Consider the following 26,188-nt stretch of genomic DNA (forward strand, 5'->3'; position numbering starts at 1 on the left):
GGGATGTGCCCGCAACCAAGGTACATGCCCTTGACCGGAATCGAACCTGGGACCCCTGAGTCCGCAGGCCGATGCTCTATCCATTGAGCCAAACCAGTCAGGGCAAAATTTCATAATTTTTACAATATCCTGTTATACATAATTATTAACAAACTACAACATTTGCTAATGACTGATTACTAGAATCGTGTTGCATTCATTTTCCTTACGCGCCTCATGCACAGGTGCACCGTTTCTCTCCACTGATACTAGCAGCGTGTATTTCAGCAGCTGATTGCCACGTCACTAGTCTTGGGCTGACTGGTTTGGTGTGCGCAACAGGAAATATTTCACTTTCGGAGAGCAAGGAAAATAGGTTTATTTGCATTACGCTTATTGATTTTGCAGTTATTCAGTGTCTGGTAAGTTAATATTCAAGAAAAAATATTAATTTTTATTAAAATGTTCTATTATTGTATGTTAACGATTACTCATTTATTTCAGCCCTTTATATTCAGCATGTCTCTATCCAAATAAACCTACGTTTCTATGAAAATCGAAGCTTTTGTTTTTTTGCGGCCACATAAACGTCAACCTTGTTTATTTGGCCCGTGTTAGCCTTTGAGTCTGACATCTTGCTTCAGAGGCTCCGATAGCTTGTCTGTGGCACAGAAGTAGGACTGGAAGCCCATGGTCTGTGGCCCCACCCCCATCCTCATCACCTGTTTAGGGGCGGTTTCATTTCCTCATCTCTGTCCTGCCCATGTGAGTTTACACACATGCACACACACAGGCTGTACGGTGGACAGCACCAGGCTGTGAGCTGAGGGACTTGAAAGGGCAAGTTGTAACCCAGTTTGTGCCACCAGCCCGCTGTATGACCTGGGGCAGTCCCTCTGCCTGCCTGGGCCTCAGTCTCCCCATTTCTTACAATCATGGGGTGGACCAAATTATCACTGCGTCCCTGGTAGCTTGGTGGGCACCAATTTAGTGCCAGGCTTTGCACCAAGCCTGGCACTGTGAGGAGGGCATGGCACATACCCAGCCCACAGGGAGGAAACGCTCAGGGAGGTGAGCGCCTTAGCCCGATCACACAGTGACACGGTGGCCAGCCAGGACTTGAACTTGGGTCTGGGTCCTCCCAGCGCCCACAGGCCTAACCACTGCTGCCAGTCCATCCCCAGGCGGCTTAGAATAAACTGCCCTCTGCGCAGGCCTGACGCCCTGCACCCTCCCAGCCCAAAGACCAGACCCCCTGACAGCTGTTGGCAGGTCCCCAGCGGTCCCCAGCCCAGTGGGCTCCGTTCCCAGAGCCAGCGGTTTGTTCCCCAGACCTTCCAGTCCCACGGGCTTGTGGTCTGCCCCCCCCCCCCCCCGCCCTGCTGAGGACAAGGAGGAGGCCCACAGGGGCCTGGACTCGGGGAGGCCCCAGCCCTCCCCCCCCCGCCCCCTGCGGAGAGGATAGGGAGGGTAGAGCTGTGGGAGGTTCGCTGGTTTAAAAATACACAGAGGAAGCGGGTGAGAGGGTGAGAAAGGGGAAGGGGAGGTGAGGAGGCAAGTCGATGTCCAGAGCCTCGAGCCGACTCTTGCCCGCAGGCCAGCAGCACTGCCCGGCTGGACAAGATGACAGAGAAGCCCAAGAAGGCCGGCAAGAAGTTCAGTGAGTGCACTGTCCGCATCCCGCTGCCGCCTGACATCTCAGCCTCTCTCTGCATCTGCTCTTTATGACTCTGTCTCCTTCCTGTTTCTCTTTTGGTCCATGTCCGTCTCTCTCCGGAGGTCTCTGCTTCTGGGTTTCCACGTCACCCTCTCTCCATCACTCTGGGCCTCTCTCTCTCTCTCTCTCTCTCTCTCTCTCTCTCTCTCTCTCTCTCTCTCGCCCGTTTGGCTCTCCATCTCTGTGCTTCTGTGTGTCAGCCTCTCCACTCATCTGCGGGTCCATGGAGACCGGGAAGACCGCTACACACTCCATCTCTACACCTGGTCCTCATGGGGTCTCAGGTGGGGTGTTACTGCGATAGGGCAGGGGTGCGTGTGTGTGCCATGGGAGGCTGTCCCACGTCCCCATCAGCAGGGACACTGGGACCCAGAGCAACTCAAGAAGGGCCACACCCACCCATGGCTGCTTCCCCAAGTCAGTCCCTTCCTGGTCCCAGCAGACTTCTGCCTGCCTGGGCCCTGGTTTCTTTGATCTGACAGCACCGTGTGTGTGTATGTGTGTGTGTGTGTGTGTGTGTGTGTGTGTGTGTCCAGGGCAAGGCTTACGGCTGCATCCCACGATGAAGAGCCTGAGACCCAGAGAATTGCCTGAGATCGTGCGGGGCTGTAGACCAGGGCTCAATCTCGTGTGCCTGGACTGGGCCTCAGTTTCACTCCTCGCCCCACTACTGTTTCCTCCAGATCCCTGGTGCCCAGGAGACAAATGAGTGGGGCTGTGAAAGGAGGCCTCCCTCTGGCTGTTGGCACAGTTTCTGCCCCAGGGCAGAGCGCTCTGAGAGCAGAGCGTAGGTGTTTTCTGACGTTTGTCAGGAGGCAGAGGCTAAGACCAAGTGAGGGGCGGGCAGGGCTGGGAGAAAGCCCCAAAGCACTGACCTTTGTCCAGGCTCAGCCTTGCTGTGTGACCCTGGGCAGGTCCCTTGCCCTCTCTGGGCCTCAGTTTCCACTCTGTTCAATTGGAGGTACCTTACCTATCTGCCAGCGTGCTTGTAGGGACCCGAGGAGGCAGAGGCTGCTGAGGAAGTGGAAAATGCTGGAGTTTTTTCCTTTTTGCTGATCTGGGGGCCTAGGGACTCAGATGGTGGTGGCTGTGAGAAGGGGCAGTCCCACCGCTGGGGACCGGAAGGAGGAATCCACACGCTCCCCTGCAGAAAGGAGGAGATGGTATCACCCGAGCCCTGAGCACTGCCGCCTGAGTTAGAACCCAGGGCTCAGCTGACAGGAAGGAGAGAACCACAGGGCCTGGGACCCTCAGGCTCTTGACAATCCCTTTCTTGTTTCTCCCCCGCCCCAGGTGCATAAACACCCACCCCCTCCAGGTCCCAACGCACACGTACACACGCCCACACACATGCAACTTCACCTGCAGGCTGTGTAGCCCAGGGGGTTCATTTCACGTCTCTGAACCCCCGTTTCCTCATCTGGAAAATGGGGGGTTAACCTGTGCAGGGAGTCGTGCTGAGAATTCGGTGAGGTCATGCGTGCTGCACGTTTGACAAGTGCAGAGGCATTATCGTGATCAGCGTCATCACCATCATGACCGGCTCCTCCATTTTTTTCTCCTTCATTACTTCTTGAGGATATTTGTGTGCCAGGCCCCATGGTAAGCATGCCATTGACATGCTTTCCTTCAATCCTCCCACTGACCAGAGGAGGTGGGTGTTATAATCTCCATTTTGCTGATGTGGAGAATGGAGCTCAGAGAGGTCAAGTGACTTGACGAAGGTTGCACAGCCAGGATGCGAAAGAGCAGGGATTCCAGCCTGGGGCTGTGTGGCTCCAAAGCTGCCAAGTTGTACCATAATAATCAGAGGAGGTGTCGGTGAGGCCTGCCCTCCTGAGCCCTCAGTGAGTCAAACAGCATGTACCTAGAATCTATTATCATCGCTGCTGGCATCGTCATTAACCCCTTTCCCTTCTCCTCCCCCTGCCAGAGTTCTTCAAGTTCAAGGGCTTTGGGAGCCTCTCCAATCTCCCCCGGTCCTTCACTCTGAGGCGGTCCTTGGCTCACATCTCTATCCGACCGAATCTAAAGCCTGAAATCTTTGAGGCCACGCAGGATGACATGGTGACGGTCCCCAAGAGTCCCCCGGCATATGCCCGTTCCAGCGACATGTACAGCCACATGGGCACCATGCCTCGGCCCAGCGTCAAGAAGTCTAAGAACCGACAGGCTGCCCTGGAGACCCAAGAGGTGGGCCCTGAGCCCCACCTGGTGCCCCGAGGCCTGCCTGACCCCCCAGGCATGGAGGCAGCCAAAGAGAAGGTGGTGGAGACTGAAGCCCCCCTGGAGGACACAGAGGGGAAGCACAACCCGTCAGCCGAGGAGGCGAGCCCCACGAAGGAGCCTGAGGACCCCAGGGTAGACATAGAAGAGGAGACAGTCCCCAGGAATGTGCCCCCAGAAAGGTAGGTGCCCACCAGGGGAAGGTGAGGGCAGGACCTGCAGGGATGGGGTTTCCAGTCTCCTGCTAATAGAGCCTGGAGAGGACCCCCTCACCCCATACACACACATCTAAGTAAACATGCCTTAACCAGTGCCTGCTATAAACCAGGCACTATGCCTAGCCCTTCACTTGCAATTACTTTTCAAGGAAAAAACAAAACTGGAGAGGAGATACCGTTATGTACATTTGAGGAAACAGATTCAGAGATGGAGTCATCTGCTCCCCTCAGGTTGCACATCTAACAAATGACAGCGTCAGGGTTTGAACTAAGAGCCATCTGACTCTAAAGCCCCAGGCAACCTCCAGCATGGGCTCCGCTGCTGGCTGGACTCCCAGCCTGATCGCTGGACCCCTGCCCAGGGCCCTCACGCAGAAATCAGCACCCTTACTTCTGCTGGACAACACTGCTTCACCTGCTCTAGAAAATATTTGTCATTGAACTTGGTTATAGGGTGAACTGAGTTCATGCAAAAATACAAAGAGTGATGATATGGTCATAGCTCCCATTTAGTAAGCACCCATTTTACTGGCTCTCAAAGCAAAGGTCATTCACTGAAAACTAAAGAACCTATGATCAGCCCCATTTTACAGATGGGGAAACTGAGACTCAGCCAAGGTTGCAGAGCTGGGATTTGAACAGGAAATGGCTTGCTTCCAGGGGCTGCACACTCATCCAGCCCATTTTACCTACCACTTTCTAAACCCTACATCCTTCCCCTTGGGAGACCCTCCTCAACCCCAATGAAAGGAACTTTTTCCACTGTAAGAGCCTTTGTGTAATCACAGGGATCAGATGTGCCCATTGCAATAAAGAGAAAAAACAAAAGCTGAGCAAAGGAACTCGGGCTGGTGCTGGGACCTTTCTTGAGTGGCTTTGCCCTGAGACAAAAAAGCACAAAAGACAAAAAAGCTTCTGTGTGCTAAGAGATCAGAACACAGACCCACCCCCTTCAATGGGGGGAGCAAGACTCTGTAAATCTGCAGAGTCAATCCAGTCCAGACTCTGCCTCTGACTGACTGCGTGCTGTTGGACACGTCTGTTCCCTTTTCTGGACCTCAGTTTTCTCATCTGATAAATGGGCATAACGATAGCACCGACCATGTAGCATTGTGGTGATAATTCAAGAATAATATACTTATTAAATCTTAGCACAGTGCCTGGCACACCACAAACAATAAATGGGAATGCTTACATTTATGATGAATAAAATGAATGCTTTCCACCATCCCTGGCTGCCCCGCGTTCCGGGATGCCCTGCTGTTCCCTCCTAAATTCAGCCTCATTCGGGCATGGAAGAGCAAGGATTGCATGGCGGGGCGGGGCGCCCCAAGTCTGAGATGTACATTGGAAGTTTGAGGGAGCGGGCCTGGCAGGTGGAGGAGCGTGGCCTTTCCACACTGCACCCGGACAGTTGGGGAAGTGGGGGTTGGAGAGGGGAGGGGCGAGGCGGGGTGTGTGTGTCAGGGGGCGTGGCTTTCCCAGCCCCGGACGCTGACAGACGGGGGAGAGGGCGGGGCGAGAGAGGAGGCGGAGGGGCGTGTTCTTTCTGCAGGCGGAGCGGCGCCGGCGGAGCGGCGCCGGCGGAGGGCGGGGCGGAGTGGGGCGTGGCCTAAGCCTCAGGCTCCGCCCCCGAAGTCTTGCTGGGCTCCGGAGCTCCGTGGCCGGAGAAAGGAGGGAGCCCTGGGGCTGAGGAGGTGCTCAGGCGGCCAGCGGGGAGCCATGACTGCAGTGGGCCGAAGGTGCCCCACGCTGGGACCCAGAGGGTGAGTGGCCAGCGGGGCGCGGGGGCGCTGGCAGGGGCCGCAGTGGTCTGAGGGGGAAATCCGTGCCCCGGGGGCCACTGACAAACCGGTGCTGGGTTAGCATCAGGGGCTTTTGGTGGAACTCCGTCCCGTTCTGTCTGGAAACAAGTTGGGCATTTACTACTCAGAACCGCCCCGGGAGAGAGACACTGTTCAGTGATGGCGAACCTATGACATGCGTGTCAGAGGTGACACGCGAACTCATTTTTTTGGTTGATTTTTCTTTGTTAAATGGCATTTAAATATATAAAATAAATATCAAAAGTATAAGTCTTTCTTTTACTGTAGTTGCAAATATCAAAAAATTTCTGTACGTGACACGGCGCCAGAGTTAAATTAGGGTTTTTCAAAATGCTGACACGCCGAGCTCAAAAGGTTCACCATCACTGCACTATATCACGCCCATTTTACAGATGAGGAAAGAGAGGGTTACTGTGCCCAGTTTGACACAGCAGCAAAGATCAGAACCAGGGTTTAACGCCACCTTCCTGTCTGTGCCCTTAAAGGGTGGGCAACCCATTCCTCTCCAGCAGGGCTGTTGGGAAACCTTGGGAATGCCAAGTCTAGGACCCAGCCTTCCTCCCCTGCGGCAGGCAGGAGCCTGGTGGTCCTGGCAGTGCCTCTGGCATCAAGCATGGCCTAAAGCTGTCGGAGAAATCGACTCTCCCTCACCCTCTAATCATCTGGAGTGTCCAGCGGGCCAGAGGGGTGGGTTTGACGGTCAGACTGAGCCCTCCTGTGTCCTGGGACCCAGTGTCCCACGCTGCCTTTCAGCCAAGGAGGAGGCCAGGAATTGCTGGACGTTTTCAGGAGCCCCTGAAGCCCGGGCCTGTACACCGGAGTCAGGCGCACTGCTCGCCCTGCCCTCCTCTGCGCCTCCGTCTCCCCAGAAGCCCAGATGGGCCTGCGATGGTTTCTGAGGATCCATCCAACTACGGAGGAAGGCATTTGAGAACTGTCGCTGAGCAAGACTGGGGGCCTCATTCCCGTAGGGGGTCCCCAGGGGGTGTTTCCAGAGAGCAGCCTAAACTGGTTGTCCCTCCCCCTCCCCTGGGGAGGCAGGGTGCACCTGGAGCAGAAGGAAGGAAGGGGAAGAGGTGAGGCTGCAGGGGTTTCCTGGTGCCCAGTTCCCTGTTGAGATCATGGGATGAGGAGGGAGAAGGGAGGAGGGAGGGGCCAACAACACCGGGTATGAAGCGCCTTTAGGAGAGTGTCAGCCTGGCCTGCCCCGACCCCAGCACCCTCTGCAGGGAAGTAGCCCGACCAGAGACCCCTGACACCCTTCCCTCTCAGTCCATGTTCCGGAGGAGGAAGCCGAGGGAGGCTCCCAACAACCCACACCCACACAGGAATCATCAGGCCAGGGCACCAGCAGAGTGATGGAGATCTGGCTCATCACTGGCCAGGCCCTGCCCGGAGCTCCCCATGGGCACGGTCTCCCACAGGGGCCCTAGGTGTGTGGGGGGGAGGGGGGAGAGGGATGGGGGGGCTCCTATTTGCCACATTTATCAGTGAGGAGCCTGAGGTTCAGAGAGGGGAGGGGGTGTTCCTGGGACTGCAGAGATGAACTGTCAGAGCCTAGATTTGACCCCAAGCCCAAGCCCTGAACCAGGAGGCCAAGTAAAAGGCTCAAACCCTGTCTCTACCATTATTTCAAGTGACTTCCCATAACCCCCTGGAGAGAGATGTTAGGAGCCCAGTTTACAGACGAAGGCATTGAGGCTTTGTAAAGGTAACGACTTGCATGAGATCACACAGTTAGCTGAGTTGGAGTTTTAGTAATTTTAACATTTGCTGAGATGTAACTCTGCCCTAGACACTATTTTTTTTTATATATATATTTTATTGATTTTTTACAGAGAGGAAGAGAGAGAGATAGAGAGTTAGAAACATCGATGAGAGAGAAACATCGATCAGCTGCCTCCTGCACATCCCCCACTGGGTAAGTGCCCACAACCCAGGTACATGCCCTTGACCGGAATCGAACCCGGGACCCTTCAGTCCGCAGGCCGACGCTCTATCCACTGAGCCAAACCGGTTTCGGCCCTAGACACTATTCTAGGTCCTGGGGAGACAGCAGTGGGCACAGCAGGCAAAACCCTGGGCTCCCGGAGCCCCCATTCCAGGGTGGGGGAGACAGATGATTAACGAGAAAGCGAGTTATACCCATCAGAGGAGAAAAGCGTCAGGAAGAGAGGTTTAAGTCGAGTAAGGGAATTGGTCGTGGGGGGAGTGGCTAGTGGTGGCAATTTAGGGAGGCTAGCTAGGAAACACGTCCCTGAGAAAAGGACGCTTAAACAAAGGAGATGAGGTAACAGTCCCTCTTGCTATCTGGGGGAGCGCGTACCAGGCCGAGGGAGCAGCATGGCCAAAGGTCCCCAGGTGGGGCATCCTTGGCATATTTAAGAACAAGGCGGGGGGCTGGGGGAGAGGAGTGGGAGGGGGCAGGCTGGAGCGGACATGGGTTCAGGGACCATAAGGCCTGGCTGTGACTGTGCGGCCATTGCTGGCCTTGAGGCAGGAGGGCCCCACTGTGATTTGGGGTGACATGGACCTCTCCTTTCAGGGGGATCTGAATGCACTTCTACTCATGGTAAAGGTCCCACCCAAGTGCCCTTTTCTCCGACCCAGAGACCCGACCCCTCCACCCCAGTTCCTAGGGCTGCTCAGAAGGAACCTGAGACTTGGGGAAGGTGGTACCCCATAGGGGACCCGGGCACCCTGTGTTGCCTGGACCCCAGCCCTGATGCCAGGCACTGAGAACAGGCCAGCTCCCCCCTTTCCTCCTGGAATGTTGATTCTGGTCCAAGAATTCCCAGTGCTCCCCAGAGTCCCACGACCCTCTCGGCCCTGCGGAGTGACGTCAGCCGCTGGCATCTGGTAGTGATTACCCACTGGGGGAGGGGGCGGCGGGGGCCCAGCCTGCTCAGCCTCCTCAGGCTCAGGGCGGCTGGTCCTTGTCTTCCGAAGGGGCCCAGCTGCTCCTGGCTCTCATTTCCTGTGGAGACTTTCTCACAGTCCTCGAGACCCCCGGACGCCTCGGGCTGTGGGAACTGTGCTGGGTCAGGAACATGGACTGCCCCCGCCCCCAGCTGAGACAATCCCCCTAAGCCCTCAGGGGGCCTGCTTGCAGCGTGCATGAGCCACCTATGTCGGGGGGTGAGGGCTGGGAGGACAGGGGTGGGATGTATCAGCAGCTCAGTCCCCCTGACTCTACATCCTTGAACTCAACTCCCCTCTCTGAGCCTCAGTTTCCCCATCTATAAACTGGGGAAATTAACAGCAGCTGCTCCACAGGGTTGCTGTGGGGATTGGATGAGATGTGGCAGGTGGGACATTTACCCTGGGCTTGACCCAAGAAAGTACCAGTACACGGGAGCCGCTCATACCGCCACGCCCAGGGTACAGGAGAGGAAACTGAGGCCCGATGAGGGGCTTTGCCAGGGTCACACAGCTTCCTCCCTCCCAGCCGAGGGCCCTCCCCAGAGCCCCAGCGGGTCTTCCCTCTGCACCCACATGCCCTTTGCTCTTTCTGACATCGGTTCTGGGCTCCGGTTTGGATGAAATCTCTTTCTTCGCCATCCCCTCCCCAGTTCCCCCCTCCCCCCACCAGGAGCAGCCTCTGTTTCCTGGGGGGACCACCTCATGCAAGGGACCGCGCAGAGCCCACCCCGACCCAGTCTGCGCAGCGGTGTGTCCTGGGCCAGGTCCCCAGCTTCGTTTCCTTCCCTAGAACATGGGGCTTCCGGTCCCGGGCCTTCAGTCAGCATCCAGCGCATGCCTTCCCGTCTGCTCTTCTCCTGCACATTCTGAAACTCGGCAGCCTCAGAACTCAGAGTCCCTGGCTCTGCCCTCTTCTTACAAGGCCGCCGCCCTCTCTGAGCTCCCGCTGGGAGCTCACCCCTGCCAAGGAGTCTGAGGGGCACAGAATGGAGGAGAAGAAGCAGGCTTGCCTCCAGGACAGGGTGGCCCATCTTAGAGGTGGTGGGGCAGGGCGGGCGCTAAAGCCAAGGGCCTTCCTGGCAGGAGACCCCAAAGGCCCATAGCAGGGTGTCCCTGTAGAGCCGGGCGTTCTGCCCCAGATTGCTCTCAGCCCAGGGCCCTTAAAGCATGAGGAGCACAGAGCAGGGTTGCTTCTGGGCCCGGGCTGAGTGAAGGTCAAGGTGAAGGCAGGACAGAATCTTGCTGCCCCAGGGCAGGATGGGAGATCTCGGGGAGGGGGGCTGGGGCAGAGAGAGGAGCCACCGGGGCTGGGGAACCTCGCACCCTTCCCTCTCACAGGATCCCTGTGGCCCCTCTGGGAAGACAGTTCTAATGAGTCACTTTCACAGATGAGGACGCTGACCCTCAGAGAGGGGAAGGCAATGGGAAAGCCAAGAAGCAGGAGGCAGCGGCTGCGGAAGTCTCCACTCAGGGCCCTCTGAGCAGGCCTCCAGGCCCAAGGGGACAAACGAGGGGACAGAGGGCAAAGCTGCCTGTGGGGAGGGCAGGATGGCGGCCCCTCCACTGCCTCTCCTCGGGGAGCCTGGGGGAGCTGGAGCCGTGCCCTTTCCTCTGGGCCAGGATGGAGGTCCTGAAGGTCATGTGACACTCAGACTTAAACCTGCATCAGGGGAATAAAAGGTAATTGGCTTTAATTACTGTTCATTAATCCAATTAACTAAGTTAATATATGCACCAAGTGGTATCAGTTATCAGAACAAATCAGTTAATATGGGCAATTAAAGGGGCTGGTTATTTAAATAATTAATGCAGCTGATTAATGGGACTGATTTAGCTCAATTGTCACTATTATTTATTAATTGATTTCACCACTAATATTAGAGGGGATGTGCCTTTTAAATCCATAAAATACAGAATAAGTTAATTAATGAATGGAGCCGAGTGTTTAGAAACGAAAGCTTTGATTCCTGGTTTGCTCGTTACAACAAGAGGGAGAATGTTCTAGAAATCTCCAAGCAAACTGAGACCTGAAGTCTACGTAGGAATTTCCCTGGCCCTGAGGCAAAGAGGGGGCTCCAGGCAGAGGAAACAGCGTGGACGAAGGCCCTGAGGCTGGAGGGAGATGACTCTTGGGAGGATGTGTGAGGTGGCCAGAGAGCAAGGAAGCGTTAGAGGAGAGAGGATGGGGGCTGGCAGAGGGCCTCCCAGGGCACGGAGCCACCGTGAGGACTAGACTTTACCCTAGTTGCAGGGGCTGCTGTGACCTTCATTCATTCATGAACATCTTTACGGGGTGCCTGGCGCTGCTGTGGGCAGGTCTCAATCCCTGCCCTTGGGGAGCTGAGGGTATAGTGAGAAGAGACAGTCAGCGCTTGAGTCAGGCCCATGGTCAGTCAGATGTGCTCCGGGGAGAACTGGGCAGGGCAGGGAGGTGGGAGCCTGGAGAAGGACACAGTTTTAGGTGGGTGGCCAGGGAAGGCCTCACTGAGAAGGGGGCATTTTAGTAAAGACCTGCAGGTGGGAGGGGGAGCTCAGTGGAAATCGGGGGAGAAAGTATTCCAGCAGAGGGAACAGAAAGTGCAAAGGCCTGAGGTGGGGGTGAACTCCAGCAAGAAGCCCAGCATGGCCTGAGCAGGGTGGTCAGACTTGTGGGGGGAGGTGGGGAGGCTGTGAACGCTGTCATGAGAACTTTGGCTCTTACTCTCAGTGAAACCGGGGGCCACTCCTGTGGGTTGGAGCAGAGAAAAGCCATGATCTGACTGTTATTTTAACGGGACTGCTTGGGCTGCTTGGGGTGAGAAGGAGCCACAGGCACAGACGGAGGCCCGTGAGGAGGTGGTGGCCACACTCTGAACAAGTGGCGGCAGTGGGTGTAAGCAGACATAGCCACCTTCTGTCTTGGAAATCCTGGAGTGCTGTAGAGTTGGGGGGCGGGGGAGACAAGCGGGCAGGGGGCAGGCAATGGGGGCTGACTGCTGCCCAGGCCCTTAGCTTCCCGGGCCTCTGCCCTGAGCACCCCCATTGCCCTGGGCACCCCATCCCACCTGACCCCTCCTGCAGCCTTCCCTCCCCAAGGCTCCTCTCCCGCCCACAGCCTGAGGGGAAGCAGACAGGAAGCTGGAGGAAGTGCTGGGGTGATCCCAGTGTCCTGGCCAATCTGTTCCCACCAGTCGAAGGATTTCCGGGCTTGAATGGCCGGAAACACTGGAATGGGATGCCTCACCCGGGAAGAGCAGTGGATGTAAGCAGGGCAGGGGTCCCCCGTCGTTGGACAGAGAGGACCGGAGAAGCCTGCTGTGGCCGGGCTGCAGCCTGAGGGACTATAGTTAAAGGAAGGACCTTACAGGAGGGAAGGTGAGCAGCAGAGACTATAGAGCAGCGGTTCTCAACCTGTGGGTCGCGACCCCTTTGGGGGTCGAACGACCCTTTCACAGGGGTCGCCTAAGACCATCCTGCAGATCAGATATTTACATGACGATTCATCACAGTAGCAACATGACAGTTATGAAGTAGCAACAAAAATAATTTTATGGTTGGGGGTCACCACAACACGAGGAACTGTATTAAAGGGCAGCGGCATCAGGAAGGTTGAGAACCGCTGCTATAGAATGCTGCAAAAAGGAGGGCTGTCAGGCTGCTGCACAGCGAGGAGCCCCCTGGCCTCAGGAATTCTGCCCTGGGAACACATACCTTAACCACTATTATTTTTGTAAGCTAGATTTTTTGGTTTTGTTATGTTTTAAATCTATTTTATTAAAATTACTACATTTAAATTTAAATATTGCACTTCTGTATGTGAGGAAGCAGTTCCCCAATGTTCAAACTTCCTCCCTATTCTGCAGCTGGGAATAGACGGCGAGGACTGTGTCCGCTAGAGAAGCAGGGCCCCGCCTGGCAGAATTCATAATCATGATAGTGGTTAATATTGCTTGAGAGTTAGTATTCATGCATTCCTTTAAGCAATAAAGATTCCTTGAGCTCCTAATGAATGCAGGGCACTAGGCTGAGGGCTGGAGTCTCAACAATGAATAAGACAAAGTGGAGGTGTCAGGTAATTAACAGTCAACAAGTAACTGTCAAGTGGTCATTTCGGGCAGGGGTTGATGTGGGGAAACATAAAGCAGGGCAGAAGGGACAGCAAGTGCAAAGGCCCTGTGGCAAGAATGAGCTTGGCGGGGAGGCCAATGTGGCTGGGGTGGCAGGAGGGTCAGAATGAGTGAGGAGGCATGTGGGGCGGGGTTGGCAAGATGGGTGGTTGGGCACCTCCAGGCCACACAGGGCCCTAGAGATTGGGGAGCATAAACCCAGTTTATGCCTATTTTTCGAGCATGAGAATGGCACTCTACTCTCACAGGGGGAGAAGCATTCTGGATGATAAATGACGTGGCCAGCCATCTGCAGGCCATGGAGGAGGGTTCAGATTTTGTTCTGAGAGATGGGAGGGTCGGGGTGGTGTGTGTTCCTGATCTGCTTAGGTTTTCAGCCTAGTGCCGGCTGGTGGTGGAGGGGAAGCTGACCGAGGGGTGTGAGAGCCAGCCAGTGAGAAGGCTCAGGTGGGGCAGGGCTGACACATGGAGAGACATGGTCAGGATCTATTCTGGAAGGAGACCGCAGGATTTCCTGGTGGCTGGGTGTGGAGTGTGAGTGAGAGAGGAGGCACAGATGACCGGAGGTTCTTGGCCAAACAAAGCAACGAGAAGAATGAAGCTGACACTAACTGATCTGGGAAGTGGGTGTGGGCGCAGGGCGCGGCGCAGGGGGACCCAGCAGGCCTGGTTCGGATGTGGCAAGGTCAGGATGACAGCAGACATCCAGGAGGAGATGCCACAGGCAGCTGGGTTTACGAGTCCCGTGTCGCAGGGACAGGTCAGGGCTGTATCAGAGGAGGGATGTCATTGCAGGCCAGGGCCTGGGGGGAGCGACTCACCATGGCCTTCATGAGGAAGGAGATGTTTGTTTAGCACCAGGAAAAACAGACACCCTGGTCTCTGGCCCCGTCAGGCCCCATCCTGGCCCCATCCTGGCCCCATCCTGGCCCCATCCTGGCCACCCTGGAGACAGAGGGATCAATTCCGCAGTGACTGTCCCAGCAGTGGCACCAGAGTCCTAGGCAGCCGCTGGGGGTGGGGGTGGGGGGGTCACTCCGCACTGGGGACCAGTGCAGGGCAGGAGGAGAAGAGGCTGAGGCCCAGCCTGGGGCCTCCAACTGCTCCAGCCAGGGCAAGGTGGAGGGAGAGCGGGGTGGGGCATGGGGGGTAGGCAGTGGCCTACAGTGGGGTGAAGACAGTGACCAGGAACAGGCCTGTGTTAAGCACCAAACATTCATCAGCTTCTTAAGTCCACACGACAACTCGATGAGGCAGCGGCCCCATTCACAGGAAGCCAGGCTCAGAGAGGTGCAGGGGTTTGCCCAGGGCCCCACAGCTAGAGAGCGAGGAGCAGCCAGGCCAGCAGATTCCAGGAAGCGCTCTCGGCTGCAGTGCCCCTCGGCCTTCAGGATGAGTCCTCCGGAGAACTGAGGGCCGGTGCTGGCACCAGGCAGGCAGCTGGGGAGCCAGGAAGGGCTGGGGACACTCACCTCTCTCCTTTCCCTCCAGGGCTGCTGGAGAGCCGGAGGCTGGCGGGGACTACGTGAAGGTAGGAGGGGCTGGGCAGGGGACACTGGAGGGAGGGCTCAGAGCTGGTCCACCAAGGGCAAAATCATTTCCTGAGCCTTTTTAGGAGCCAGATCTCACTGTCTGTCCCCAGGAGGAAGGGGCCTAGGGGGTGGGGCAACATCTGGGTCTGGTTTCCCTCCCAGCATCTTCTTCCCATGGGTGCCATCATTCTGTCCTGGCCCCCCACTCAGGACATCCCAATGCTTGTGACCAGCAGACCTCACCCACTGCCGGCTGGACAGCACCCCAAGGGTGCCTCTATGCAAAGGCCATACTCCAGTCCCGCCCAGTTTCTGCGCATGTGCTGGTGCTGGGAGGTGGGAGCAGGGAAGAATGACTCTTCGTCATTACAGACACGTTGATCACAAGCTGAATATGTTCTGGGAGCTGGGAATGTTGAAAATGCAGTTTTGAAATGATGGTAACAACAATAATCCGACATAACATTTTGAGTGCCTACTGTTCGCAGAGCCCTGTGCGGGCTGCGGCACGGGAAGGAGACAGTTTTGAGCTCTTGGCATGAATGAGGTCTTACTTCTTCCTCATCACTGCGCAGTGAGGCCTTCCTGTGGCCACTTACAGATGGGAAACTTGAGACCCAGAGAAGTGCAGTGACTTGCTCATAGCCACACAGCTACTGGGCGGGAAAGGAGGGGGGGGCAACGGATGGGGCTAGGATTGCCATCCAAGTTTACCTAATGCCAAGACCAGGGACAAAGCCCTTGACCTTCCACCTCAGGAGCACCCACCCTCGTCCAGGGCTCCTGCTGAGATAGCACCACAGCAGAGGGCGAGGAGCACCAGGCCCTGTGCTCAAAGGGCTCCTGGTCCGTGTTGGGACCAGGCAGAACCACACAATGGTTCAGGCTTGTGTTTTGTGATCTGGCAGCTTCTAATTTTAGTCCCAGATCTGCCACTTATTTGCCACATGACGGGGTGTGTGCATGCGACTTCTCTGAGCCTCGGTGTTCACCTCTGTGAAATGGGATAACAGTGGCACCTCCAACCCAAAGTTGCTATGGGCTCAGTGAAGGAGCCGGGCCTGAAACAGAGCAGGCTGGCCGGGCTCCTGGCCCCAGGGACACCCATCACCTGAGACGCTGCCTGTACAGTTCTGTGTAAGTGAGAGTGATGAGGCAGTACGGAACGTGCTCGGATTGCTGCCCCCCACTCTCACCAGAAGGTTCATGTAAGAAGCATTGGAGCTCCAGAAGTAGGGGATGACTTTCAGCTCAGAAGCTGGGAGGGGGGATCAAGGAAGGCTCTCTGGAGGAGGCGACATTGAATCCACGCCATTGCAGTTGATCAGGAACATTCACTAACATCCTCTCCCCGAAAGAAAGGCTGGAAAGGAGAGAATGGTCAGCAGAGATGGGCGGCAGAGAGGTCCAGGCAGAGGCAAGAGTGTGGGCAAGGTCAGAGAGAAGCTGGGCGAGCCCGGGAAGGGCAGCTCAAGGCTGCAGCAAGGCGAGCAGGGGCTGCTCCTGGGACTGCACCCCGGCTCCTCACCCAGAGCGTTACCCCTCAGGGGACAGAAGCCCCGGGAGAATCAGCACAAAGCCAGTTGGCAGCACACGGGGGCGTAGTTCAGCACCCAGCAAGCCCAGCTTCTGGAAAGAGTGAGATCCCCATCGCTGACGGTGGCGAGATCCCCGTGAGGATGATGAGCTTTGTACTTTTCTTATAGTTTATGGTGCTAAAAAATTAATTAAAATTATTACAAAAGAAATTATAGCTGTGCGCTGAAACTGATCCAGTAGTTCTCAACCTTCTGGCCCTTTAAATACAGTTCTTCATGTTGTGACCCAGCCATAAAATAATTTTTGTTGCTACTTCATAACTGTCATGTTGCTACTGTTATGAATCGTCATGTAAATATCTGAGATGCAGGATGGTCTTAGGCGACCCCTGTGAAAGGGTCATTCGACCGCCAAAGGGGTCGCGACCCACAGGTTGAGAACCATTGGATTAAACTGTCTCCTTAAGGATGAAGTCAGAGGGATGTTAGCTTTAGCCTCAGACGAGGGTGGAATCAATAGTTTCCAAAAGCCCGTTTCTGCCCCGAGGTTCTCAGCTTCCAGGACCCCCGGTTTCTCAGACCAGGGAGTGGGTACTTCATCGAAGGCAAGGATTCTAGCGTTCCAGGGCCGCACAACCCCAAGTTCCACACTCAGAGCAGCCGATGTGTTCACAGAAAACACTCAAATATAACGGAGGCCCAGAGAGGTGGCTGAGGTCTCCCCGCCTGTCCCAAGGGTGTGAACCCAGTAATGACTCCCTCTGCACCGAAGACCCTGTAATTCTAGGACAGAAAGTCCGGATTCTGACACGGGGATGGGAAATAACCGCGTGCATTTATTGAGTACTTTAGGCCTGGCCGGTGCTCACAAGAGTTCTGTGAGGTCAGCACAGGTATGTTTTCCAGATGACTACATCTGGGCTCCAAGAGAAGGGACTGGTGGGCTGGGGGCGGGACTACAGCTAGTTGAACCCAGGTGGGTGCCCTAACCATTGAGCTACTGGCTCTCTGCACCCCAGCGGCTGCTGTCAGCCGACCATCCTGTGATTCTCAGCAGAGTCCTTGATTCCAAATCAGAGAGGAGAACTCCTGGGCTCTGGGACGTTTTCTTCTGAGGCCACAAAGGATTTCGTTAACCACATACAGGAATTTTTCCAGCTTTGGATAGGATTTAATTCAAAGTCTCTGCCTGCTCAGGGTCGGTGAGGGGTGCAGCGAGTGCGGGAGGCAGGAGCGCCCTCGCCGGCCCAGGGGCTCTCACCCCATCCCACTATCCCTCGTGATGGCCCCTTGTCAGGTCCTCTGCGGCGCATCCCCCTCTCCAGGCAGCCGGGGCGCTCGGGGCTGGAGCGCGTGGGGGCGAGAGGGGGGGCGAGGGGCGGGCGGAGGGAGGAACAATGGCCCCCTCCCCTCCCGGGCGGGCTGGAGGGTGGGGTCTCCCCGCCCCGCCTCCCTGCTCCTCCCCCGACTAGGCGATGAGGTAATCGCGCCGCTGAGAAGCACGCTCAGCCGGTGCCCAGCCCGGTCAGTCCCGCGCCCCTGCCCCGCCGGCCGCCGCCCCCTGCACCGTCCGGGTCCCGGCTGCCCGGCCCCACCATGACCGAGCGCTGCAGCCTGTGGAGCGCCCTGTCGGCCGCCGCTTGCTGCTTCTACCGAGGCTCCTTCGTGCAGGTGCAGGTGAGGGGCGGCTTGGCCCCGCCAGGCGCTCGGGGCAGGGACGCCAGCCTCTCCGTCCCGCCCGGGAGCCGCAGCCCCGCGATGCCGCGCCGGTCCGGCCGGCCGGGCAGGGTCGAGGGCTGTAGGAGGGAGCGGGGTCATCCCCGCGTACCTCTGGGAGCTCCTAGGGGTGAGCGTCCAGCTGCCACCCCCGGGACTCGGGACTGTGGGGGCTGCCGTTCCGGCCCTGCCTTCTCCGCAGGAGGGAGCTGGCGGGGGCCCGGGGTGTCAGGAGTTGGGGGCCCGGCGTCCTGCTGGTCCTCCGCGCGCACTCGGGTCCCGGAGGCTGACCCGGCAGCCTGGCTCCCCATTGTACCGGGCGCTGGGCTGGGGTCAGGAGCGCTGTGAGGGGCGGGAGGCGGAGAGGGTGCTGCGGTGTCGGGAGCTGGGGCCTGGGCGCCCGCCGCCCCCTGCACTCTGCGTGGGCTGGGCGCGCTCCGGGCGCGGGGCTCTCGGCTCAGCTGGCCGGGCAGTGCGGGAGGACCTGGTGGCGCTGAAAGGGTTAAACGGAAGGGGGTGGAGGGGAGGACCCGGACCCCGCCTCTCTGCGGAGCATCCTCTGGGATGGCTTTGCTCGGGGTTAAGAGACTAGGGGAACTAGAAGGGCCTGGTGGGCGCCGGCTGGTGGGAAGAGGCTCTGAACCGGGGTCTCCGCGCTTTTGCCTCCCGGGTCCCTGGGGGACGCCGGCGCATCACCTCTGCGCTCCCCGGGCTCACACACGCTCCGAGCCCGCCTGAACGACGGCCGCGGCTGAGCGCAGCATCCCGGCGCCGGCCAATCAGGCACGCGCAGGCCGGGAGGCGGTGAGATCATCTCCAGCCAATAGCAGGGCGCTGAGCATCGGGGATGCTGCATTCGCGCCCCAGCCCTCCCCCTCCCGGGAGCTGGGGACCCCCGGGTGGAGGGTGAGGCGGAGGGCACAGGGGCCTTAGGGCTCCCCACCTTCGGGTGTGCGGGTGGTCCCCCCAGGTTCTCCCAGACTATTGATTATGGCCGGAAAAGTGGAGCCCAGTCTTCCACCCCCATTGACGGATGAGGCTACCCAGGCCCAGAGAGGGAAAGTAATTGACTCAAGGTCACACAGTGGCAGGCAGAGTCTTGGGGCCAGGGTCTTTCGCACACAGCCCCCTCCCCTTTGCCCCATGTTCCTCTTGCTCCAGATGTGGTACTGGGGCTAGTTCTCAGTTGGATGCTCTTTGTCAAGGAGAAGGACCCCAAAAGGCCTGTGTCCGCTTCCCTCCTCGGGGTGTGGTGTGGTATAAGGAGTAGGTGCTCCTGGGGGAGACTGCCCCCTGGGCCAAAGCCAGGCCCTTTAGTGCCACCCTCACCGGACCTGCATCTGGCCAGCTCTGGGCTAGATCTGTCAGTCCTGGAGCAGTCATTGTTGGAGCCGGGAGTTGGGGGAAGGAGGAGGAAGCAATGTCACATGTCCTCACCGTGAGGAGGACGTCTGTGGTCTAGCCACAGTACTCTGGAGCAGCGGTCACCAGCCAGTGGTCCGCGGACCACTGGTGGTCAGTGAGGTCCGAAAGGTTGGCGACCGCTGCTCTGGAGTATTGTCTCCTTTCACCCTTGCAACTTGGTGAGGCAGATTTTATCATCATACCCATCAAACGAGGCCCAGAGGACTCACATGGCACAGTGAGGATTGGGCTGGGCTCTGTGGTGGGGGTGCACCTGACAGAAAGGCTCCCCTCCCATTTCCCATAGGTCTCCAACCCCAGTCACAGTCACCAGGAAACCAGGACTCTCCCCCTTCGGGCAGGTGGAAGGGGAGAGTCCTGGGCATTATCTCCAGTGAGTGACCTTGGGCTTCCCTGCTGGGGTGCCGTTTCCCCATCAGGCAAGAATTGCTTGAGATGGAGAGGAGGAAAGGGCCTTGGGGATCCTAAAGGACAACACAGATTTGTGTGTGTGTTGGGGGGGGGGCTCGGCTCCCCTATTTACAGCTGCCTCTTTTGCCATTCTACTGTATAATTCACCATCCCAGAATGTTTCTTTGTCCATCCAGCCCTGTTTCGGTCCATGCCTTTGCCAGGGCACCTGCTGCCTTACCTCCCAGATCTACCCGTAGCACTCCTCCCTCCCCACACTTCAGGATCAGTTGGTTGTCCTTGGTGCATAACGAGCGTTCTGTTATTGCCATCTCGCCCATGAAGGCTTCCTAGACCTCCCCACCTCGCCCAGACTTCATCTTCCTTCTGAAAACCTGCGCGCTCTTTGCCGCTGTCCAGTACTGTGGTGCTGACCGCAGTCTACTCAAGTGCTCCCGTGGCTTTTTCTCTCCTCGTAGCTTAGACTAGGGGCTTCCTGAGGACATAGCCTGGGTTGCTTATTGCCTCACTTACTTACCCATGGCACATAGCAGAGGGCATGCAACACAGTAGGCACGGTTTGGTGGAATTAACTGTGATTTCTTTACTTCTGCCAGGACAGGGACTCCTGGGTGAGGACCTTGCTGGCACCTGTGCCTAAGTGCTCCCGGGGTCCCACGGTGAAAGGGTTCACCTGGTGTAGGATTGGGAGGGGAAGAAGACTCAGGGCTTTGGATCAGTTGCCAATTCTTGCTGTCTCCGCCCAGTTTTCCAAGGAGAAGTACATCCTGGACTCATCGCCTGAGAAACTACACAAGGAGTTGGAGGAAGAACTCAAACTCAGCAGTACAGATCTCCGCAGCCACGCCTGGTACCATGGCCGCATCCCCCGAGAGGTGAGTGGGCTTGGAGCTGGGGCCTCATCTCTAGACCCTTCCCCCACTGCTCAGCCAGCCCCAGCCCAGAGAGGCTCTGACTTAGCGCGTGGTGGGTTCAATCACAGGGGGCTACTGGGATGAGGTCTAACTATGCCATTTAGTGACTGTGCAACCTTGAACAAGTCACTTGACCTCTCTGAGCCTGAGTTTCTTCATTTATAAAATGGAGGATAATAATAGTACCTACCTCATAGGGCTGTTGTGAGAATTAGATTAAATAATTCAGGTAAAGTGCTTAACATGATGTCTGACATACAGCGAGCTCAATGAACATTGTCCTTTGTTGTTGTTGTTATTTGTTTTTTAATGTTATAGGGTTTGTACATCAGCCTCCTGTGTGTTTGGTTAGCAAGTATCAGTCCTTAGGCTACTCAATTTTGGCAAAGCTGAGCTTCTAGGCCAGCAGTTGCCAACCGGTAGTCCGCGGAACACAGGTAGTCCGTGAGGTCCAAAAGGCTGGCGACCACTGTTCTGAGCTGAGGCTCAGACTGGGGCAGATGGTCCCCTGTTTCCTCTCTCAATCGCACTGTAAATCTTTGTCAAGAATCAACTCTGCCAGGCCCTGTGCTGGGCTCCAAGGAGGCAGAAGAAGCAGCGGGGCTGGTGGTCCAGGGCAGGCGCTGACAGGAGGCAGTCAGAGCCCAGAGGGAGAAGTGCAAGAATGAAGTGCCTAGCGGGGAATGTGGGGGAGCCTCGAGGAGGGGCCATTGTGAGATGGATAGGAGCTCACCAGGTGGGCAGGGTGGGCAGGATGGTCCAGGCAGAGAAAGCAGTGGGAGGGTACCCAGATATGCCAGGGCCTGGACTGTGTGGAGGAGCAAGGATTGGGAGTTCAGTCTGCCCAGCATGAGCCCTGAGGAGGTGTAGGTGTGGGACCTGAGTTCCCCAGACCCCCTGTTCCTGTGACTTCATCCAGGGTCTTTTGGCCTGCCTCTGTGCCCCTGTGGCCCTGTGCCTCTGTGCCTCTGTGCCTCTGGGCCCCTGGGCCTCTGTGCATCCACGTCATTGAGTCCCCTCCCAAGAGTCAAATATCTCTGTCCACTATGTCCCCAAGACCCCAGGTCTGACCCTCTCCCCCTGCTCTGCCCCACCTGCCCCTGCCCCCCGCCCCTACCCCCCTGCCCGTGCTCCCCTGCCCCCTTGCCCCCTGCCCCCCTGCCCCTGAACCCTGCCCCCCTGCCCCCCTGCCCCCCTGCCCCCTGCCCCTGACCCTCCTGACCATCCACCCTGCAGGTGTCCGAGACCCTGGTGCAGCGCAACGGCGACTTTCTCATCCGGGACTCGCTCACCAGCCTGGGCGACTATGTGCTCACCTGCCGCTGGCGCAACCAGGCCTTGCACTTCAAGATCAACAAGGTGGTGGTGAAGGCGGGCGAGAGCTACACCCACATCCAGTACCTGTTCGAGCAGGAGAGCTTCGACCATGTGCCCGCCCTCGTGCGGTACCACGTGGGCAGCCGCAAGGCTGTGTCGGAGCAGAGCGGCGCCATCATCTACTGCCCGGTCAACCGCACCTTCCCGCTGCGCTACCTGGAGGCCTGCTATGGGCTGGGCCAGGGCGGGGGCAAGGCTGCCGGGCCCGCCAGTCCCGCGGGCCCCAAGGGCAGCCACATGAAGCGGCGCAGCGTCACCATGACCGATGGGCTCACCGCCGACAAGGTCACCCGCAGCGATGGCTGCCCCACCAGGTAAGCAAGGACCCTAATTCTGCCTCAGTCTCCCCATTTGTCAAGTGGGCGTGTCAGTCATGAGCGCGCTGGTGAGAAAGGGGAGGCCGGGCACACTGACCTGGGGAATGACTGCCCTGGAGCCTTAGTGTGGCACACGGCTCACTCAGCCCCCTGGGGGGCAGGCCTGGTTCCTGCCCCTCCCTCCCCCCTCCCCCCCACCTCTCTCTCCCCACCTACCCCCCTTCCCCATCTACCTCTCCCGCCCTCCTTCCCCCCCTACCTCTCCCTCCCCACCTGCCCTCCCGCTCCACCTAGCTAGGCCAAGGCAGGCATCAGAGTGGAGGGCTTTGCTGTGCAAACCACCACACAGGGAGTGGAATCTGGATGAGACGCCATTGCCCCTGGGGCTGGGTGAGACCAGGCCTGGTCCCAGGAGCAGCCACAGCAGCGAATCATCCCCGGGGCCTCCTGGGCACCTAGCCTGTGCCGAGTGCTCTCCCTGCTCATATCTTCAACTCCGGTCGCCCTGGGTGGTGGCTCCTGTCCATTCCCCACTTGATGGAGGAGGAAATAGGCCCAGAAAGGGGCAGCAGCTCGCTAGTGAGTGGTGAGACAGATTCAAACCCAGGTCTGCGCGTCCAGTCAGTGCTCCTAATTCCTGTGGTTTCCCTGGCTGTTTGCAAAGAGACCAGCTGTTCTGAGCCACTAGCACTTGGACGGGTCTCATCTCCCTGGGCCGGGCTGGGCGCCGCCCGCCAAGGAATTGGTGGTTGGATACCCTGCGGCAGCAGCCACTTGGCCTGTGGTTTGGAAGCAGTGACTGTAATGGTGCCAAGAGCCACAGACCCTGTGTGCCCAGGCATCTAGCAGAGTGTGGGAGGAGGGCCCCGCTCGGTCGGCCTGACTCCCCTGGGCTTCTCATGCTTCCCTCTAACCCCATCCCCCGACAGTTGTCCGAGCTGGGGGCAAGGTCCCCAGAAAAGAGAGCATGTGCGCAGGCTGCGGCCTGCAGAAGCCGTCCTCCTCGGGGCTGTTTTTGTACCTGCCCGTTGGGAGGTTGGGCTTGATCATCTCCAAGCCTTCTCTGCCTCTGAAGTTCAGTAGTTCTGGGATGGAAGCGGAGGTGGGTCCTAAGGTTGGCTGAGGGCCCAACTGCACTCTCTGCTCACGAAGATGTCTGCTCCACACAGCACAGCGCTGCCCCACCCCCGGGAATCCATCCGCAACTGTGCGCTCAGCATGGACCAGATCCCAGACCTGCACTCGCCTATGTCCCCCATCTCCGAGAGCCCCAGCTCCCCCGCCTACAGTACCGGTATGGCCAGCGGCGGGCAGAGGGGCCAGTGGGGGGGTCTGGTGACAATGATTGTGTGTGTGCACATGCTTTTGATGAGTTCTGTTACTGTGTGTGATTATGTGCTTTTCTACCTCTTTTCTGAGAGCTAGGCCCTGTAAAAATTTACTCTAAGAACCTGCTAGCAGAGCTATTTTTTAAAAATACATTTCTTTATTGATTTCAGAGAGGAAGGAAGAGAGAGATAGAAACGTCAATGATGAGAGAGAATCATCAATCGGCTGCCTCCTGCATGCCCCCTACTGGGGATCGAGCCCGCAACCCAGGCATATGCCCTTGGCCGGAATCGAACCTGGGACCCTTCAGTCCGAAGACTGAAGCTCTATCCACTGAGCCAAGCCGGCTAGAGCAGAGCTATTGATGTTGACATACAAACAGTTCCACAGCTTGCTCATTGCAGTGGTTTGAGTCCCTAAACACGGGCCAGAAACTTTGTCATAACTATCCCCCTTCAAATCAGCAGGCCTGAGTGTGAAAGTTAAAATCCCTTGTCAGAAATGATCAATTGGACAATTTCTAAGCAACATGGTGGACGCAAGTACCCAGGAGCCAGGTTCTACCCAGCTCTCCCGCTTGCTGGCTGGGCGACCTGGGACAGGTCAGCTCACCTCTCTGAGCCTCAGTTTTCTCACCTGCAGAACGAGGATCATAAAAGTACTTACTTCACAGGATACTGAGGAGGTTAAATGGACCAATGTGCCAAGAAGGATCTCGCAGGCAGCAAGGGCTCAATTAGCATCACCTGTAATTTTGATGATGGTTTTACTGTTGTTGACCAGTGTATCTCCAACATATCGCCAGCTCCTGGCACACAGGAACTCACTAAACCATCATTACTAATCCACCGAGAAATAATTCCACGTGGCTCCCTGAACTCCAGCAAGTGCTTAGCTTCCCTGAGTCGCTGAAATCCCCCCCCCCCCCCCCAGCCCCATGCTTCCCCAAGGCTGCTGCAGCTTAGGGTGGGCGTGTGCAGACCCCTGGGGGCCAGTGATGGCCAAGCCTCTCTGAGGGCTGTGCCTTTTGCTGGCGCCCGCTGGGCCTGGGCTGTGTTGGAAGCAGGGTGCCCCCTGTAGGGTAGATGGAGGCTGTCCTTCTGGAAGGGGGTGGGGGCACCGCCCTGGGTGGAGCCATGGTAACCAGTGCTCTCCTTTTCTCTCCCTGCAGTGACCCGTGTTCATGCCACCCCCGCAGCCCCCACGGCCACAGTGCTGCCCGCCTCCCCGGTCACCCGCCGCTCCAGCGAACCCCAGCTGTGTCCCGGAAGTGCCCCAAAGCCCCCTGGGGAGTTGGACAAGGGCCCTTACGCCAGTCCCTCCCACACCCTCTGCAAGGCCTCCCCCTCACCATCGCTCAGCAGCTACAGCGACCCGGACTCTGGCCACTACTGCCAGCTCCAGCCTCCTGTCCGCGGCAGCCGTGAGTGGGCAGCAGCTGAGGCCTCCAGCCGGCAGGGCAAGAGCTACGGAGAGAGGCTAAAGGAACTGTCAGAAAATGGGGCCCCCGACGGGGACTGGGGCAGGGCCTTCACAGTCCCCATCATAGAAGCCACCTCTTCCTTCAACCCAGCCACCTTCCAGTCACTACTGATCCCCAAGGATAACCGGCCCCTGGAGGTGGGCCTCCTGCGCAGGGTCAAGGAGCTGCTGGCAGAGGTGGACGCCCGGACGTTGGCTCAGCATGTCACCAAGGTTGACTGCCTGGTAGGTGCTCGGTGCACCTGGGACGGGGCAGCACCCTGGCCCCTGGTTTTAGGACGGGGATCAGGGTAGTGAGGAGCTGGCCCCTAAATTCCCCAAACATGGCCAGTGGGCCTGGATTCTGGCTTCATGGCTGTCCTTTACTTGCTGTGTGACTCTGGGCTGATCACTTTGCCTCTCTGGGCCTCCATTTTCCCCTTTTAAAAAAGTTGGCCTGGCCTGTGGGGCTCAGTTGGTTGGGTGTCATTCTGTGCACCAAGGAGTTGCAGGTTTGAAGGGTTGATTCCCGGTCAGGGCCCATGCCCAGGTTTTGTGTTTGGTTCCGATGGGGGGCATGAAGGAGGCAGCTGGTCGATGGTTCACTCTCACAGGGATGCTTCTCTCTCTCCTCTCCCTTCCTCTCTCTCTTAAAACAACAACAACAAACAAAACCAATAGAAATGCTAAAAAATAAATTTATAGAGACTTAAAAAAAGGAAAAAGCAAGATATTGCTTCCTCCAGATATCAGCTTGGCACTAGAACTGGGCAGTCCTGAAACCCAGTGGTGTCTGACTTCACTGTTTGAGTCTGGCTAAAGTCCGGGGCTGGTCCAGGGAATGTAAATGACCCGATTCCCCGCCCCCACACCCCCTGGTGGACAAAATAAGCAAAACTCATTACCTGAGCCCGTAAGTTGTCAGAGCCCAGAGTGTTTGCTGTGAATGAATCTTTGCTCATCTCAGAACCCCAGCTATCTCGGCACCTCACTTTCTCCCTCTGAAGTTTGGAGTGCACTGGTTACTGGGTCGCACTGGTCTCCAAGCTCAGGAAGCAAGAAGAGAGAGTGCAGGGATGTTCTATGAAGAGCACTAAGGTGTGAAGGGAGCAGCCCTGGGTTCTAGGCCCTGTGTGTGACATTGGACTGACCCTTTCTCTCCTTGGGACTCAGG

The 26,188-nt window shown here is 57.4% G+C and overlaps 1 protein-coding gene across 3 annotated transcripts in view; it reads left to right on the plus strand.

The window, feature by feature from the left end:
• The first annotated feature begins 1,602 nt into the window (after nucleotides 1–1,602).
• SH2D3C (SH2 domain containing 3C) overlaps nucleotides 1,603–26,188 on the plus strand; it is a 28,566-nt gene continuing 3,980 nt past the window's right edge. The window contains exons 1-7 of one of the 3 annotated variants that reach the window (XM_036329588.1): nucleotides 1,603–1,639; nucleotides 3,630–4,104; nucleotides 14,486–14,525; nucleotides 20,363–20,491; nucleotides 21,767–22,221; nucleotides 23,394–23,518; nucleotides 24,725–25,260. In XM_036329588.1, coding sequence (XP_036185481.1) covers nucleotides 1,603–1,639; nucleotides 3,630–4,104; nucleotides 14,486–14,525; nucleotides 20,363–20,491; nucleotides 21,767–22,221; nucleotides 23,394–23,518; nucleotides 24,725–25,260 — 1,797 coding nt within the window. Of the gene's footprint in view, nucleotides 1,640–3,629; nucleotides 4,105–5,685; nucleotides 5,907–14,485; nucleotides 14,526–17,556; nucleotides 17,742–20,362; nucleotides 20,492–21,766; nucleotides 22,222–23,393; nucleotides 23,519–24,724; nucleotides 25,261–26,188 lie in introns of those variants that run through there. The other 2 variants (XM_036329589.1, XM_036329590.1) reach the window with 2 other exon arrangements.

Source organism: Myotis myotis, unplaced genomic scaffold (genome assembly GCF_014108235.1).
Source record: "Myotis myotis isolate mMyoMyo1 unplaced genomic scaffold, mMyoMyo1.p scaffold_m19_p_12, whole genome shotgun sequence".
NCBI classification, from domain to species: Eukaryota; Metazoa; Chordata; class Mammalia; order Chiroptera; family Vespertilionidae; genus Myotis; species Myotis myotis.